At 38.7% G+C, this 16,558-nt stretch overlaps 1 protein-coding gene across 1 annotated transcript in view; it reads right to left on the bottom strand.

Annotated features, from left to right (window-relative positions):
* Positions 1-16,558, bottom strand: part of LOC117431182 (protein sidekick-1-like) — a 368,061-nt gene that overhangs the window by 178,616 nt on the left and 172,887 nt on the right. Inside the window, exons 3-4 of the mRNA XM_034051879.3 lie at positions 16,254-16,360; positions 15,687-15,834 (exon numbers count right to left, since the gene is read on the bottom strand). Coding sequence (XP_033907770.3) covers positions 15,687-15,834; positions 16,254-16,360 — 255 coding nt within the window. The remainder of the gene's footprint in view (positions 1-15,686; positions 15,835-16,253; positions 16,361-16,558) is intronic.

Here is a 16,558-nt window from a genome sequence, read left to right as displayed (position 1 = left end):
TTATTGAAGCAAATAACATTTTCCTTGGTGACATTCCTATGTAGAAACAAGGCTATCCTTGTACCGACTGATTTTAAAAATTGCACATTAAATCATGGTCCAACCATGCTGTCCTGGGTAGACCAGACACAATCAATGAATATCTGACATTGCCTTTTAAACCTATATTAGATTGATCCCCCCTTAGCCATGTAAACAATCACTGACAGATATTCTCTCCATCTCCACTGGCTGTTAATGATAGAAAGAGCAACAATCGATCGCTTTCAATAGATGACAACATCAGCATCTGTTACTAACCATTTCCCTGCAAAAACCTTTCCTGTACATTTTTTCTTATCTTCCTTTTTGCACACAACGCCCCAGGGTTGAAGGGATGGATGGAAGAGAAGGAATGTCGGTGAGGATTAGCTGTGTCTTTAATGATCGATCTATCAGGAAGACAGGTAATCAAGGGCTGATTACCATGTAATTAAGGATGTTTCTGCTCACCCTGTCATCCAAGGAAAATCTCATCACAGCATATGTAAACGGGCAATTCCATTCTCATTCAGTGAACTTCCACTCGAAGTAGTTATTCTAGGAAACCTCCCAAAATGGAGGCAGGAAGTTTGTTATTTCAATGAATGTTTACATTTCATTGGCTATAATAGAGCATTAAGGAAGGTTTCGGGTTCACTCTTACAACCTTAACAAAACCAAACAAGGTTAAAACAGCTACCCTTGCAGCATTAACAACTGCCATATCTCTGTTAATTGAATAATAAGACAACTTGTTTGAACTGTTCAGTATTTTTATTCCAACCATTGCCGTGCCATACAAAAAAATTCCCCCACCCCTTCACCCCAGAAATGGAAGTAATATTCAAAGCATAGTAACAGGGAAACAAAAGAGTTATGGGAAGCCTCTATAGGAATTTATTATAAACAAATGAGGTAACGATACTGGCAACGTAACTTCCATGGAACCACTGAATATGTATTTCATATATCCTGTATTTAATGTATGTGCATTGTTCCTCACTACCTTGTAAAGCGCTTTGTGATGGTGGTCCACTATGAAAGGCGCTATATAAAATAAAGATTGATTGATCGATATATATTTATGCAGTATTTCTTACACCAGTTATTCCAGTGACCGTAATAATCTGGAGTAAAACAAAAAAATGAAAATAAAAAATGACCCCATCTTATGCACATGGACAACTATTAAATTTAAGAAGATCACAAGCGCTTAAACTGAATACAATTTCCTCTAAAACACAGCTGTTGGAGAATTGGGCTTTGCTGTTTTCTATTAAAAAGGAAATTAAATCTGTGGTGTCAGGTCCCCAAGGGCACATCTTGCATTATGGTACATCTACTACACAACTGGCCTGTAAACTAGTCACTTCTAAAAGGAAATAGCAAAACTAAAGTCAGGTCCACTTTAAAATAACGTCTGCAATATTGTATGAAATCCAATGCTGTTACTGTGAATTTATTATTATTATTATTATTATTATTATTATTATTATTATTATTATTATTATTATTATTATTATTATTATTATTTCCAGGACTAGAAAAACATTGTTATCCACATTTTACTCATTATAAATCAAGTTCATAAATACAATTAGAACTCATACTATTTGATTTTGTTAAATGTATTTAACCAGGAGATTAAATGTACTGTAATGACAGCAAGTTATTTTTAATGTAACGGGGAATAAAGTAAATGCGTAACAGCAGGTGTTTGAAAGAGAGAGGAAATATAAGGAAAGAAAATATAGGAAAAAATGGGTGAAACAGTGCAGCAGCAAAGGCTGCATTGGAAAGAATCTAAAACTGTAATGTCACTGATTGTTTAGTGTAGGAGCTGGCAAGAAGCAACCAGAGACTCATTGTCAATTGGGGAATTTCTGAGTATTCCTAAAAAAACTCTGATAATTTCAACGAATGCCAGTTACTATGAATGTTACTGAATATCTGGAGCTCTGGGTTCACGAGATGGCACACACATCTCTTCAATGTGTGACTTATAGCAAAGTTCTGTCATTTAATCGTACCCTTGCCTTAGGCAGTCCAGGCATGACTCTTTGGAGCTAAATCAAACTGAAGAAACATTTATGACTGCAACAGATCTTCTAGAACAGATCTTCTAAAATAGTGGATATGATGAAAACATGCTTTGGAAAGTTTACTCACCTATTAATCTTACCAGCTGCAGCCCAACTCAAACTAAAAAGTTCAAAGCGAGAGCAGCAGGTGCAACAGGCTCGCTGCTTGTGCTTTTACAGCTTCTTGAAGATTGTTTTTCTTTGAACATTTTTATTTTTATGGATTTTTGTTTTTTTGGACCTACTCTTTGAAATCATACCATCTTGAGAACTGAAAGGAAGAACTCTACTTTGGAGCAGAACTCTCAATGCACATGTAACTTTCAAAATACAACTGTGGGGTTGACTTCTGTGTTCACGGTATGTATATAGCAACGAATGCAAACGAGCCTGGCACTTTTGTATAGTGGTTAAGAGGCTCACGTGCAGTGTGAGTGGCGTTTCTCGTCCACCTATGCCGATTACATTGGCTCATGACCCGGATCGCCAAGGTTTAAATGGGGAGGAGTGTAACTGGCAGTGTGTGTGGTCGCCAGTTCATACCCAGCCTCCACTCTGTTACATAAGCATTACTGTGACACCATTGCCCAGCACACAAGCCAACCTCAAGCACCAAGTAGTGAGATATGCAACTTTAGCCAAATGAGGGGAATTTCAGTACACCCTGCCCCACTCCAGTGGAGCAAATTGTATTCACACTCCAACAGAGCAATAAAAAGGGAACTGTCATGTCTTTCCTTAGAGATAAAGACCCCTTGGGGTCTGGATGACCACTGCCTTGCCCATGCAGTAGAATACAGATTGTGAGACAAAATAATCCCACTTGTCCAATCTCTTCAGTGCAGTGCAGTAAATCTAATTATAAAACTGCTTGTTCACAGGTAGCTCCTGGACTGACAGCTGGTTTCCTAAAAGGTCTGCAGTAATGCTAGCGAACTGAGGTTATTGTATCTATTATATAGTCAGTGGTTGGACATTCTGGCTTATGATTGGTTGAAACCTCATCATAGGAGGAAAAATAGATTGAACTATTGCCCTAACATCCTTACACCACCAGGCAATGGTCTCCATCTGTCATGTGATTGGTTCACATCACTGTCAGTCCCGCCGCTTTTCAAAGCCCTCCACCTCCACTCCATCAACAAGATAAAATGGATGAATGAAAAAACTGCTGAACGGCGATTCTGTGACCTAACAGAAAATGAATTACAAAACAGACTACAAAAGAAAGAACTTCAAAACCACTTTCTGTTATTTATGTTGTTTAGTTATTTACTTATGCTGAATAAGCTATAGTTAAACAAAATACTGCAAAGCCATAAATATTTGGCGAATCACACCCATAAAACCTATTTTTTTACTTCATTGTATGTACAGCACTAAAATATTCGTACCAAAAATGTTTACGTTTTTTTTCATACGCGTAAAACGCATAATAAAAGGCTTGCAAAGATGTATGGCTTTACAGTATATAAAGTCATACTTACTATCCAACCTTGTCTCTCTTATTATTTTGACTGGCTCATATATTAAATGTGTACTGCAGACTCATTGTGGAAAATTAAATATATACACAGATATATTAATTACATGGATAGTAGCTATATTTACACTGTTGCCCATGTTAAAAAAAAAAAAAAAGTTGTATTCCACTTTTGTGACGTTTATTAGTCAACAAGAAAATGTAAAAACATCCAAGGAAACCAAATTGTTTCCGAGTTTGAATCACACCTGGCAAAATTCATTCAAATATATATATATATATATATATATATATATATATATATATATATATATATATATATATATATATATATATATATACACATTCCACATTACTATGAATCTAAAAAATGTGTATATAAATAATGAAATATTTTAGCTCTGTAGTACGACACTGCAGTGTAAACCAAGGGTCTGTGTTTCTCATTGTAAGCCCCCATCTGTCTTGGCTTACTCTCCTAATAGAAGTGGTCATTAGCATGCAGTTTCATAATTACTGTGGAAATACTGAGGATCTCATTATTATTGCAAGCTCAGAATGTCCGTAACGCCACCAGTGGTGTGTTGTGTGATCTCGCCGGTATTTGGAAGCGACTGCACTCAATAATTCTTCTTTTTCGTATATGATTGACCTGTAATTCTATTTTTCTTTCAAAGTGCAATTGGACAACATGAGTTATTCATGAGTTTAAACGTATGCATAATTCATCCATTCATTCACTCGATAAATTGATTGCTGGATTAATTAAAATAATTAAAAGTTAATGATAAAACTGCAGGATTTCCCTCTAAAATAAACTTGAATAAGGCTCTACTGTATATTGTAATATCACCCAATTGAAAAGTTCAGCCTGGTACATTTTCACAGTCATTTTGCAGTTCTCCCAGAATTTTGCCATGTTTTCAAAATGCGTTATTTGAATTTCTATGCTTTTAGAATGGCAAACTTTAATAGAGGGGCTTAGTTCTTCCAATATATTATGCTGTGTAATTTCTGAATATTGTCTTCTGCAGGTGATGGTTCTCTGGCCCATTCCAGCTATACAAGCTCATTATTGATTGGGTCTCATAGCAGATTTGAGACAAAGGAGATAACATCTGTGACAGAAAACAACAGGACATGGATTTCCTGGGGATTGCTCATTTTAATCCTGTATTATATCCTGTAATATTTGATTAAATGTGGTTTAATATTTGTCATCACAAAGAAGATAAGAAAACAAAAAACAACCAATCAGAATAATGGAATGAAGTCTAAACATTTATATTATTTTTTTAAATCAAAATGTAATAATAATAATAATAATAATAATAATAATAATAATAATAATAATAGCGCAAATATAACTAACAAAAACATTAAGAAAAAGTGATTCATTTGCAATAGCTGAAATACTTAAAAACTCATATCCAAGGGTTCAAACAAGATGTAAAGTTTTAAAGCAGTAGAATTAAAAAAAAGAAAAGTGTATTGAAAGTAGGTTTTTGGTTTACTGCAAAGTAAGCAATTCTGAGATACTTCTAGCTGTAAGACATGATCCCTGGTTCCAGTAACCAAGCTATGTTTTCCAATGAAAGTTAACATTTCAGATACAGAATTCACTCAGGTGCTAATGCGACACTGTTGAGGCTTCAGCTGTAACTATTGAGCCTTGTAAGATTTGTAAAATCCTGACAGCAGCACATATTGCTTCATTGCAGCCCTGTGAATCTTGTGCAAGCTAGAATAAAAAGAAAGCATTACATCCACGCCAAGAAATCACAAGAACAGATAAGCGTGTCTTAAAATCAAATAAAAAATCAATTAAAATGTGCTAAAGCCTGCAGACTACTGGCAAAACATTCTTTGGTTGGATGATTCTAAAAGGAACTTGTTTCATGTAAAATAAAAAATGTGAGCCTCCAGCAATCTGTGCCTGCAGTGAGCCCTCAGTTTGCTGCAGCACTAATGTCAGCTTATCCCTTCTTTCCACATTCTCCTGGTGATTTACTGAGACAACTCTTTCATGCTTTTAAGAAACGCATAACTCACTCGGTACACCTAAGAGCAAAGGAAACCCAGAGCCTGGGTGACTGTGGAACCTGGACTATTTTACAAGCTCTAAATTGGAATTAGAACTTTGACCAAAAATATATACTGGTCATTCAGAAGCAGAATGTGTTAGAAGACCAAATGTAAAAGCACCACACGGACATCAATGGAAATAAATCATACGTTGCTCTCTGGGACTAAAAGTTTACAGTAATACTAATTTATGAAAGAAGCACATAAGATCATACTGGAAGATGGCTTCGGGTCCATGATAAGTGAATGATATGTAGAAGATTGTGCCCTGTGGCTTGTGCCCAGTGTACTTTCTTCACAGCACCTGCTTACCCGGGTCACATATTCAGAATGTCCCATAGGAAACGAGGGAACAGAAGAGCACACAGAACAATATGATTGTGTATTGCACTAAAGCGTGTCACGGAAGGAATCACAAGTGTGATCTTCATTTTCAAAGCAGATTGCTGCCTGTCTGCCCACACACTTCTGTGACTTGTGCTGCACTGGTGATGTGGTTCCTTGTTTTGCTACATGAAATACATGTAAAGTTATCAGTCTGTCTGACTAGTCCTTTACCATACACAGTTGGTGACAAATAACTTTTATGGACAATGTCTTTGATTCGTACAGGTGAGTCATGCATAAAAGAGCATCTGGATTTCTGATGTAACTTACTACTGCTTTGCTTTTTAAATACAGACTTTATACAGATAATAATGCACAGACTGGCTGCCACAAAATAGGAAATCTGGATATAGCCCTACAAGTCAGGAGAGCTTATTTAGTCTAAACCCCACAAATCAAACTGCTGCACTGATGCTGTTAACGAAGGACAGCTATTGGGTTTCCTTTGCAGCCTTCTGCTTAGTCATTGTGGGCCAAAGCCCCACCAAAGGATTCCAACACTTTTCTTTAACAGCATATAAATGTGTCGCTACTAATTTTGAAAAGATTTTCACCAAAATATCTAAAACGGTATAAAGAGGGTTTTTATCCTAAAACAATCGCATGATTTTGCATCATTTTCTTTATGTTTGCCATTATACATACAATTTTCAAGATTACTGTTGATCCATTTGACATCTCTGTGTAACTGCTAAAACTGTGATTATGGGCTTTTTCTCTGTATTCAGCCCTGCAATTTACGACAATCACACTTGGAATGAGATCATAATGAAAAGTCCACCAGTACAAATGACTTGGCATCCATCAGCTGAGGTCCTATTTATCTCTTTGCAGCGTAAATGTTAAGAAAAGCAATTATTCTCTGCATCACAAAACATTCAGCCAGAAGGCAACGGAAACGCAGCAGTCACCTCCCAGGTAGTACACTACTGATTTAAAACCTTTTACTCGTTGCTATTATTTAACTAATTCCGAGTCCTGAAAAACACGATGCTCGGATAACTCAGGGATATCGGACAGATAAAAAACAAACAAGAAAAAGACCCCAAAAACGGGAGAAACTTTTTAGTTGTACTGCTGTCTCAGCCTCGCTTGATTACTAACACAACTCAATCTCTGTGCTTATTGAACTGATGTGTCATAAAACTACAACACAGCCTTTTCTTTATAGTTCCTATTGAGGGAACAAAGATGATTTGTAATCTTGTGTTAGCATTCCCTGAGAACGGAGATTAGGCGCAGCAGAACACTAAACATGCCTCTTCCATCACATTGCCAATTAAAATCCTCCTCATCAAAGTAGGAGCAGCTCTGACAGACATGCTTTTTCATTCACTTCATGCTCATGTTACCTTCACGGCTGTTTGTGAATCAGCAACACTGCAGGACTACACTGACAGAAACACAAGCAAGCAGCACGATCCCCCCTTGGTCTTTATGTGGTTCATGTATGTGTTCTCATGCTTTCAGTAAACATCTGCACACACCCCAGAAATATTCATTTTGCTAACTATACCAATAGTAGAATTCGTGGGCACAGCCTCTTCCCTTCTGGCAATAAATTTAAAAAAAATGAACCTATGATCTCGAAGGACAAAACCATATAAATATGATGAACGGTCTACATGGAGAAGCACACTCCCGATTAAGGAAAGGCCAGCTGTCGGATAATTGTTAAAATCACTTTACTGCACTAAACCTCAGGAATTGACAAGTCATCCATAACACTCAATTATACATTTTGAGTAATGCTGAGCTGAAATGTTCTATTCCAGTTTTATCAAAGAATTGATATACTTTTCACAGTATGTTATAGTCCTTCCATTTTGATGATTTCTACACAGTGTATATACAATTGTCTCATGTCCATGTTTTTGATTTAGTATTATTTCTCCCCAGTATCAGGGATGAAAATATGTGCAATAAAGCAGAGAAGTTAACACATGTTAACACATGTTACTGTGACATCAAACCTAAATGTAAAGCAGAATAACTCTACAAGCAGATAGAGAAACTTTAAAAATGAACTTGAGAAGATTATTCTGAATGGTCCAGTGAGGGAGTGGGGGAGACTGAATGAAATCAAACCAACCACCAGAACGGCGTATCATTAGAAAACATTGCTTCAGATCAATCCAATAGCACAGCTTCAACATCCTGTGCTCCACATCACAATGCAAACTGAACAGTACACTCTTACAAGCAATTTCTATTAGAATAAAAATCATAAGTTGAAGGAAAGGCAATTTTGTTTTGTTATTTTGTTGAGGAATAGGCTGTTCTTAGTATGACAGTAAGGCTGCTGAACAATTCAGTTTAAATGAGAGTCTAATTGCTTGGCTGATGAGGAGCAGAGTACACAAGACTGATCTATGCATGATTTTGATAGATCTGGAGTTCAGGCACTTTAATTATAATCACAACCAGCGTTCTCCAATTTGAAGAAAAGTACTGGTCAAGTATACACAGAATAAGATGAGTGAGGAGGAACAACAACAAATGTTTTCTATCCATTATAAATCATGAAGCCACTCTCAGCCAGTCATAACAGAAGACTTCAGAACATTACACTACATTACATAAATGCCTGCAAATATATATTTTTTCATTTTGACAATGGGTTTCAAAAACTGCTTTCTGAGAAACATGCAGAGAGTCGGCAACAAAAAAAAACCAAGATCACTTTTTTCACAATTTCCACTTTCTGTCACTCCACCTGGCACGATTTGAATCATTTTCTTCCTTTGACAAACACCTTTTTTATGTGAGGGAATGTTAATTAGCTGCTGCAAAACAGATGGCACCACTTCTCAGCGTAGACAAACACATAGTTATTTTTCTGTTGTTTTTTTCTTCACCAGGTCAAAACCCCACAGCAGTAAATAATGTGATGCAACAACTTGTTTTTCGTTTCAGTATTATCTGGGCACAGGGACTGCTGCCATGCCAATGGTGTTCATTAAGAATACAGTACAATATCACTTATTAATTAGGTGTCCTAGCAAGAAACAAACTTTCTTAGTCATAGAAAAAACATGACTTGGGTTGGTGGTTCTTATTTTGAGTAACTGTTAAACTCCCAATTAATCCAACCACACAGCTGAGACTTGTTGCAGCTCCTTCTCCAGCATTTTATGCACCGCAGCCCTCAGCAGAGCAAACGTGTTCATTTCTTACATTTTACCTAATTAATTAAAATAACATGGGAAGGCCACATGATGCATTGCCCAGATCGTTGCAACTGCTTTCATATTCTCCACAGACATCACATATAATTCCAGCTGGGAACATTGTCCCTGGGTGTGAACAGCCTCTCCAGAACTACATGCTGTATGATATTTGCTTTAAGCTTGTGCTTGTGCTCGTGCAGCAGCATTTAAACGCAAATTCACGGGCGGGAATTTTCAGGAAATGACAAAAATCAAGCAGTCCTACGCATTACGTTTCAGGGTCCTGTTAAACGTAGCGTGTGTTAGCTAGCGACAGTGACCCCTGGAACTGCCAGCAACACCATGATCAACACACTGGTAGAAAATAGTCAGCGCAGTGGTAGAAAAAGAATAGAAAAGGCTTCAAAGGTCATCCCTTTATCATATCAAGGGTCTTAGGCGGCATTCACACTGGGTCTGTTTCAAACTGACTCGGTTTGCTTCGTTTTGTTTGAAACAATGTATCAATGTGCTTGCTGTTCACACTTATCTGTGAGCAAAGGGACCGAGTTCATTTGGATGCGAACATTAGGTTACTTGTCGTAACCCTGGTTCCCTGAAAGAGAAGACGACCACCAACGACATTATATATGGGATATACCTGCCCATTGGGTAGGTATTGCTGAGCTCTCTATACCAGAGCTGCCGATAGGCTCCTTCCTGGGATGATGCACTCGGTCCAGCCCACTGAGGGATTAAAACTGTCATCCTGAGAAAGCCGTTTCTCTTTTTCCATCGAACCCATGAGGGCAACCGATGCAACCTCGCGGTTGGTGGTGGTCTTCTCTTTCAGGGAACAAGGCTTACGGTAAGTAACCTAACGTTCCCTTTCAATTCGAAGATGACCACCAACATTATGTATGGTATAATGTATACCAGAGCCGTCGCGATGGAGAAGGAACGGCAGCATATGAGGGACGCATCAGAACCGGTGAGATCTCTGCAGAATCTCCTCCATGGCTGGCCCAAAGGTATGTCCCGGGGATAAAGGCGCGTCTAGCAGCACAGCTTTATCTGCATCAGGAACCCTGGCTTGCGACAACCACAGCTGTCTGCGAGCCACAATCAAGCTAGCCAGGCTCCAGCCAAGAGCTTGCCCTTGGAGGCCAGAGATCTGCAGGAGACTTAGCTCTGTGGCCACCAGCTCAGGGAGCGGGGCCTCGCGCAGTACACCATCCATACAGGCCGTCAGTACGCTTGCCGTGTTTAACGGGCAAGTTACCTCCGCCCCCGCTGCTTACGCCTGCTTGAGGTGCATTTCCGTCATCCTGCACTGTGGGTATGGTCACACCGGGTCTCTGGCCAACCCACCCACCAGCGGGGCCTAAACCAGGGCCGCGATGGTGGAGTCTACCAGGGGGAACCCCGCTAGGCCCAGCTTTTCCACGCCTTCTAGAGGGGCAGGTGGAGGGGCCTGATTCAGCATGCTAGGAACTGAGGCCGGACGATCCCAGGAGGAGCGTACCTCCTCCATGAAGCCTGGGAAGGCTGGGAACCTTTAAGAGCGAACACGGACCAGCGTGGTTCTGTCGCTGGCATCCAGGGGACCTGAAGGAAAGCTGCAGCACGTCCCATCAGTGCCGACACTGAGCTCCCCTCCTATCTGCATGTCAGAGGAGAAGGAGGCCCCATCCCCAGAGGCCGCTATAGAAAGAGTGTCCTCTGGTTCGTTTATATGGTGTGTGAACTGGATGTTTACAGGTATATTGAAAGACGGTTGCTCCAGTTTTTAATATAGCGTGTTTTAGATTCTTACATATTGCTGTGGAAGAAAGCACCGGGGGAGCACTTTGCTAATTTAATTAATACATGTATTGAATGTCTACAGTAGGAGAATAATGCAGTTTACGCAATTCTGCACGGTTCTCCTACTGTCGGCATTACACTAAATAATTTAAGAAAAGACTGAATATATTTTACTATTTTTGTGAGTTTTGTCGTTCGGTTTGGATTTTGGTGTCTGACCACATTCTTGTCAGAGCTTCAGTTTCTCACTGTCCAGATTTTTTTTCTTCAATTCACTTAAGCCATTAAAACAACAGTATATAATAACACAATAATAGTTTAAAAATTAAATATTGGGTGTATTTATTGCAGATCATAACAGCTCATTATTTTGTTTATATTGCCATCTAGTCAACACATGTTAAATGTACAAAAAGCCAGATTTAAAAAATAGATTTAAATTACCATTTAAACCTACGGTATACACTCCTAATAAGAATAATCCATATAATTGTTTATTTTATTTTTGAATGGCTATTAACTTGTAGAGCACACTGATGCAGTTTTGTACTTAATAAAAAAAATACAAAATACAATAACAAAATTGGGATGATTAACAATTTTACTGCTTCCGACCAGGACAACAAATTAAGGCTGAAACTGTGACAACCCCAGTTTTCAAGGAATGTCTGGTAACACTAATGTAGTTTACCAATGATATTTTTTGTTTTTTGCTCGACTTGTTTCCTTAGAATATGAACTGTCAACTACACGCGAAATGTTTACTTCAGAGTCAGGTTACCTTATATAGTTCTTTCCTATGTGCAGAAGGACAAAGTCCAGCTGTTATTCACATTGAGGTTGAGCAAGCGAACCAGACTCGTTTGCCAAACGGGCCGAGACCACCTCTTTAGGTGGACTCAGTACTGTTCGTTTCCCAAGCGGACTTTGTTGTTCACACTTCACACCAAAGCTACCGAACCGTACGAGTACAGACCTCTCTAAACGGACCCAGTGTGAACACACCCTTAGTCCTTTAAAAATGAGGGACGAGGGAAGCCCACTGACAATACTGTGCAAATGAGCTGCCATACTGAATTAATTCATAATTAAAGCCATACTTTACATAACTTTAAATAATCCTCATTCTCCCTGGGTTTATTGGCATTTAAATTCATTGAAATTGTATTTGAAGCAGTTTGCTGATTACCTCACAGGGCCTTCTCACTGTAAATACTGTTCTGCTGCAGAATAAGGGCAATTTAACTACCAAGATCCAGCCAGAGGCTCTGCAATATAGACAAGGCTGGCTTTTTCTCCAACAAAAAAAAAACAACGACAAAAAAGTTAATGGATAGGGTGACTTACATATTTATTATTATTATTATTATTTATTTCTTAGCAGACACACTTATCCAGGGCGACTTACAATTGTTACAAGATATCACATTATTTCACATTATACAGATATCACATTATTTTTTTACATACAATTACCCATTTATACAGTTAGGTTTTTACTGGAGCAATTTAGGTACCTTGCTACCTAAATTGCTCCTTGCTAGTACCTTGCTCAAGGGTACAGCAGCAGTGTCCCCCACCTGGGATTGAACCCACGACCCTCCGGTCAAAAGTCCAGAGCCCTAACCACTACTCCACACTGCTGCCCACAAAAGCAGATTCTTTCAGGAGACAAAAATAAAATGATTTCAGATACAATCTGGCAGATCAACGTTTGTGATATTTGGGTGAAACCATAATGGAGCTCCGCAGCAACAGTTGCATGTACTGTAGAGGGGTGGGTGGGGGACTGGGGGCATGTGATTGTTTCAATCAGAGTGGTAATCTTTTCCGGATCAATAGCTTCATAAAGAATATCATCTAACACATACTCTAGAGACATGCAGAGCCATCTGGACAAGGATGAATCTGCCACATGACACAATCCACCACATGCTCCAGTCTTTACAGGAGAAACAGTATGTGGAGGATGACTTTCCCTGCAACCCCCCATAATCGACAGACTTACTGTATGTCACCACTCATACAACTGGGAGGAGATCAAGCATGAATATAAGAAAAATGTTTCTTATATGGGATGCTGTTATTAAGGCCAAACTTTTTTTTTAAGAGAGCAAAATATAGATTTTAACTAGTTAAAGTTGATACAGTGGCACACATGTCTACAACCCCTTTATATATATATATATATATATATATATATATATATATATATATATATATATATATATATATATATATAAATGCAATATAGTTTGCTAAAATGGTTAACGTATATTGAAAGAAAATACAGCTACTTTAGACTCTGCTTTCGAACCGCAGTTGCAGGAGCACATGTGGAAACCCAGAACCACACAGTCAGAATACATCTTCTGGTTTACAGCATATAGGGCTGATCATGCACGACCTCCTAATGCAAACCAATACCTACTGTAGTGGATTAAACCTGTGCTACATCAATTATTCCCAAATTTAATGATAAATATATTAGGTTTTTTGCCTGTACTTTCAAAATAATTAACTAAGGGATCTGTCATCGGCCGCCAGTGGATTGATTTGTGGCCCTTCATGTTACTCTAAATGGCTATTGATCTCTTGCAGTATAGTCCCTTATAATTAATCTGCACGTCTGCCAGGGCTGTTCATTTAATCATCCTATATAAATTGCTATGTATAACCCATTTTACTAAATTCAGTGAGATTCTATATTTCCAGCTGCTGCAGCTGTTTAGCCAACTAAAACGGATTGCCCTGTTCCTTTGGTCACAACAGCTCAGGCAAGGGTATATAAGGACCTTTTTATTCTATTATGTTACATTTTCCCATGTCCCAATTTAAAAGTTTAAAAAAGTGGTAAAAATGTAAAAAAAAAAAAAAAAAAAATTAAAACAATACACACATGGGAACATGTAACACAATAAAATAAAAAGGTCCTTGTGTACCCTTTAAATTGTGGTATCATACCTAATGCTGCAATTACAGTGTATGTTTGTCTGTGGGTCTTATGGGTACCTGTGGTTGTCCTCCTCTCTTCACTGAGGTCACGGGTCAATGCCGCTGCCTCAGTACGGTAAACCCTGAGCGCCTTTATGTGTCGGGAACTATCCTGAACCTAGGCCAGTTTTGAGAAATGAACAGCTTCAGGCTACACTTGCCTTTCCTGCTCTAACATACTGTACGATCTGTGTCTTGGTCTAGTATTCTCAGTGTTAAAGGCCACTGAATTAAGTCAGTATTAATTGACAGTGGTCCACACCTATTGAGATTCTGTTGCAGTCAGAAGGCCAATGTGAGACACATTTAGTGCTTTTTGCTGTGGGGAGCAGGACTCTTGAGAGGTGGAACATTGAAACAATGCAACAGAGAAGAAATGTTACCTTAGATACAACCCAGTGTCATCATACTCCTGTCATATCAATTCAGCAACTGGAAGACGACAGTGAAAAATAAAGGACAAGTTTTGATCTGTGTGCTATCTGGCAATGAAAAGCGCTGACTGACAGCAGATTACCCAAACAATAAAGCAACATATCTTGTTTGGGACATTTATTATGAGATCCTGGTGTAGGTCTGACATTCCAAAGTGAATGTTTAGGGTGATTATAAAGTCACTTGGAACACTTTGGAGTGCTACATTTGACAAGAAGTGTGCCTGTGTCTGTGTAAAATGCTGTCATCTGTTGTTTTTAATGTTATCTTGATGGTGGAAGACGAATGGTGGCATTAGCTACTCGCTGTCAGGTAGCATGTCGTTCTGTTGTTGGGTTCTCCCATCTGTGCGTTTCATTGTTCTGTGGCGAAATATTTTTCCACAGCATCAGTGCTTTATAACCACCCCGTATCAACACACAACAGTTCCTACTACTGCTCCTACAGGAGGATAGAAAGGTTACCTACATAATTTGACCCTGACACAACACCAGTATGAATAGCATTTCACATTAGAAAACTCTTTTCTTTCTTGCTTGTTTCCAATTGAAACTTGGCTGCGCTGTGGCATTTCTTTTCTTTTTCAGAACTAAATCCATCGCACCTAGCTTCCGCTAAAGCCGCTAAAACTTTGTTTAGAAACGTTTTTTAATCATTGTAAAGATAAGGCCTAGCTTTGATTCACTGCCTCTCAAAAAGGAAAAGCACTTAACAATAACGCAGAATTAGACCTGCCGTGGCAGGTGTGCTATGTGGGAGAGCTGTTAATTAGAAAAAAAAAGAGAATGAAAAACTACCATGCCAAGATTAAAGGACGGTTGGGAATCAACGTTAATTGCATTTTTTATGACAAGGAAAAGAAAACACATTGCAAACGATGCCAACGCTCCCTTTGTAATGTGCATATGTAGCCTTTGTCCTTTCATGTGCATTTACTGAGGCTGTTTGCTTCTGTAACAATAAGGCACAAACCACTTTCTAATTATTAGGCAATGTAAGTAGAGGTCTGCCAATTAAGGGCAATTTCCTGAAAAAAAAACCAACCTCTCCTATACGTACGTTGTTAATAAAGCAAGTTCATAAGCTTCTGAGGCAATTACAGCAAAATAGATGAAAGCTGAATGCAAGGGAGAACAGACTTGATCACATCATAATAACCAGTGGCTCCAGTGCTGTGAGATGACTTAGAATGGCTCTCCCAAGACTTGCATGATTACATTAGTAATTACATTAGGTCATACTCACATCCTGCCGCTGGGGATTATCTTATACCCGTCCCTGAACCATGTCACCTCAGGACGGGGGTAGCTGCTGACCACTGGGGAGTTCAGTACTGCCGCCTTGCCTTGAGACACAGTCTTTTTTTGGTCTCCCTCCACAAAGTTACCCATATCTAAGAAGAAGAAAATCAAGGGATTTACTCTTCTCTCCCTTCACCAACTCGAATACCTACTGGTACTAGCTTATCTTAGATTGAATACTGTCTATTTCTGTCAGTAGCAGCTATGTTAATTAAAAAAATAAATAAAAAAATGTTGGTATACAGTCTCTGCTTAGCAGATGATTGCTTTGTTCAACTGCTTCAAATCAGCTAAGCTAGCAAGCAAAAGCAATTAAGAGATACTCATGCTCACTCTGAATACTGTATGCAAAGGACAGCCACTGTAATACATGCCTGTGTCGGATTATATCAGCTGTGACTGACTGTACAGAAAGGATATTATACAGGGAAATGCAGAGACGGGTCTCTCACATCATATTTCTCATGGAATAAGGAACTGATCGCACATGATCTCCTCTATTCACACTTACATGCTACTTGTACTTCTGCCTTCTTCTGCATCAGTGCACCCATCCTGTTCCTCACCACACACTGGTAAAACCCAGCATTCGAGCGCTGTAGAAATGGAATAATGTACCTGGGGATAAATCCAGAGAGAAAAGTGTGTGAGACATTCCCTTTTTCCCCAATTAAAAAAAAACATTGTTTCAAAAGCTTTAGCAGTTTCTTAACTCAACGGGATAAAATACAGTAAGTAAATGTGTTAACACATAAGCACTGCACATTGATTTCTTTTGTCATTTTCAATTGAATGTTACAATAGTGCCAACCAAAC

This window comes from Acipenser ruthenus, chromosome 22 (assembly GCF_902713425.1).
Source record: "Acipenser ruthenus chromosome 22, fAciRut3.2 maternal haplotype, whole genome shotgun sequence".
Taxonomy (NCBI): Eukaryota; Metazoa; Chordata; class Actinopteri; order Acipenseriformes; family Acipenseridae; genus Acipenser; species Acipenser ruthenus.
Note: the sequence above shows the minus strand (reverse complement) of the source record. Positions and strands in the feature narration are given on the sequence as shown.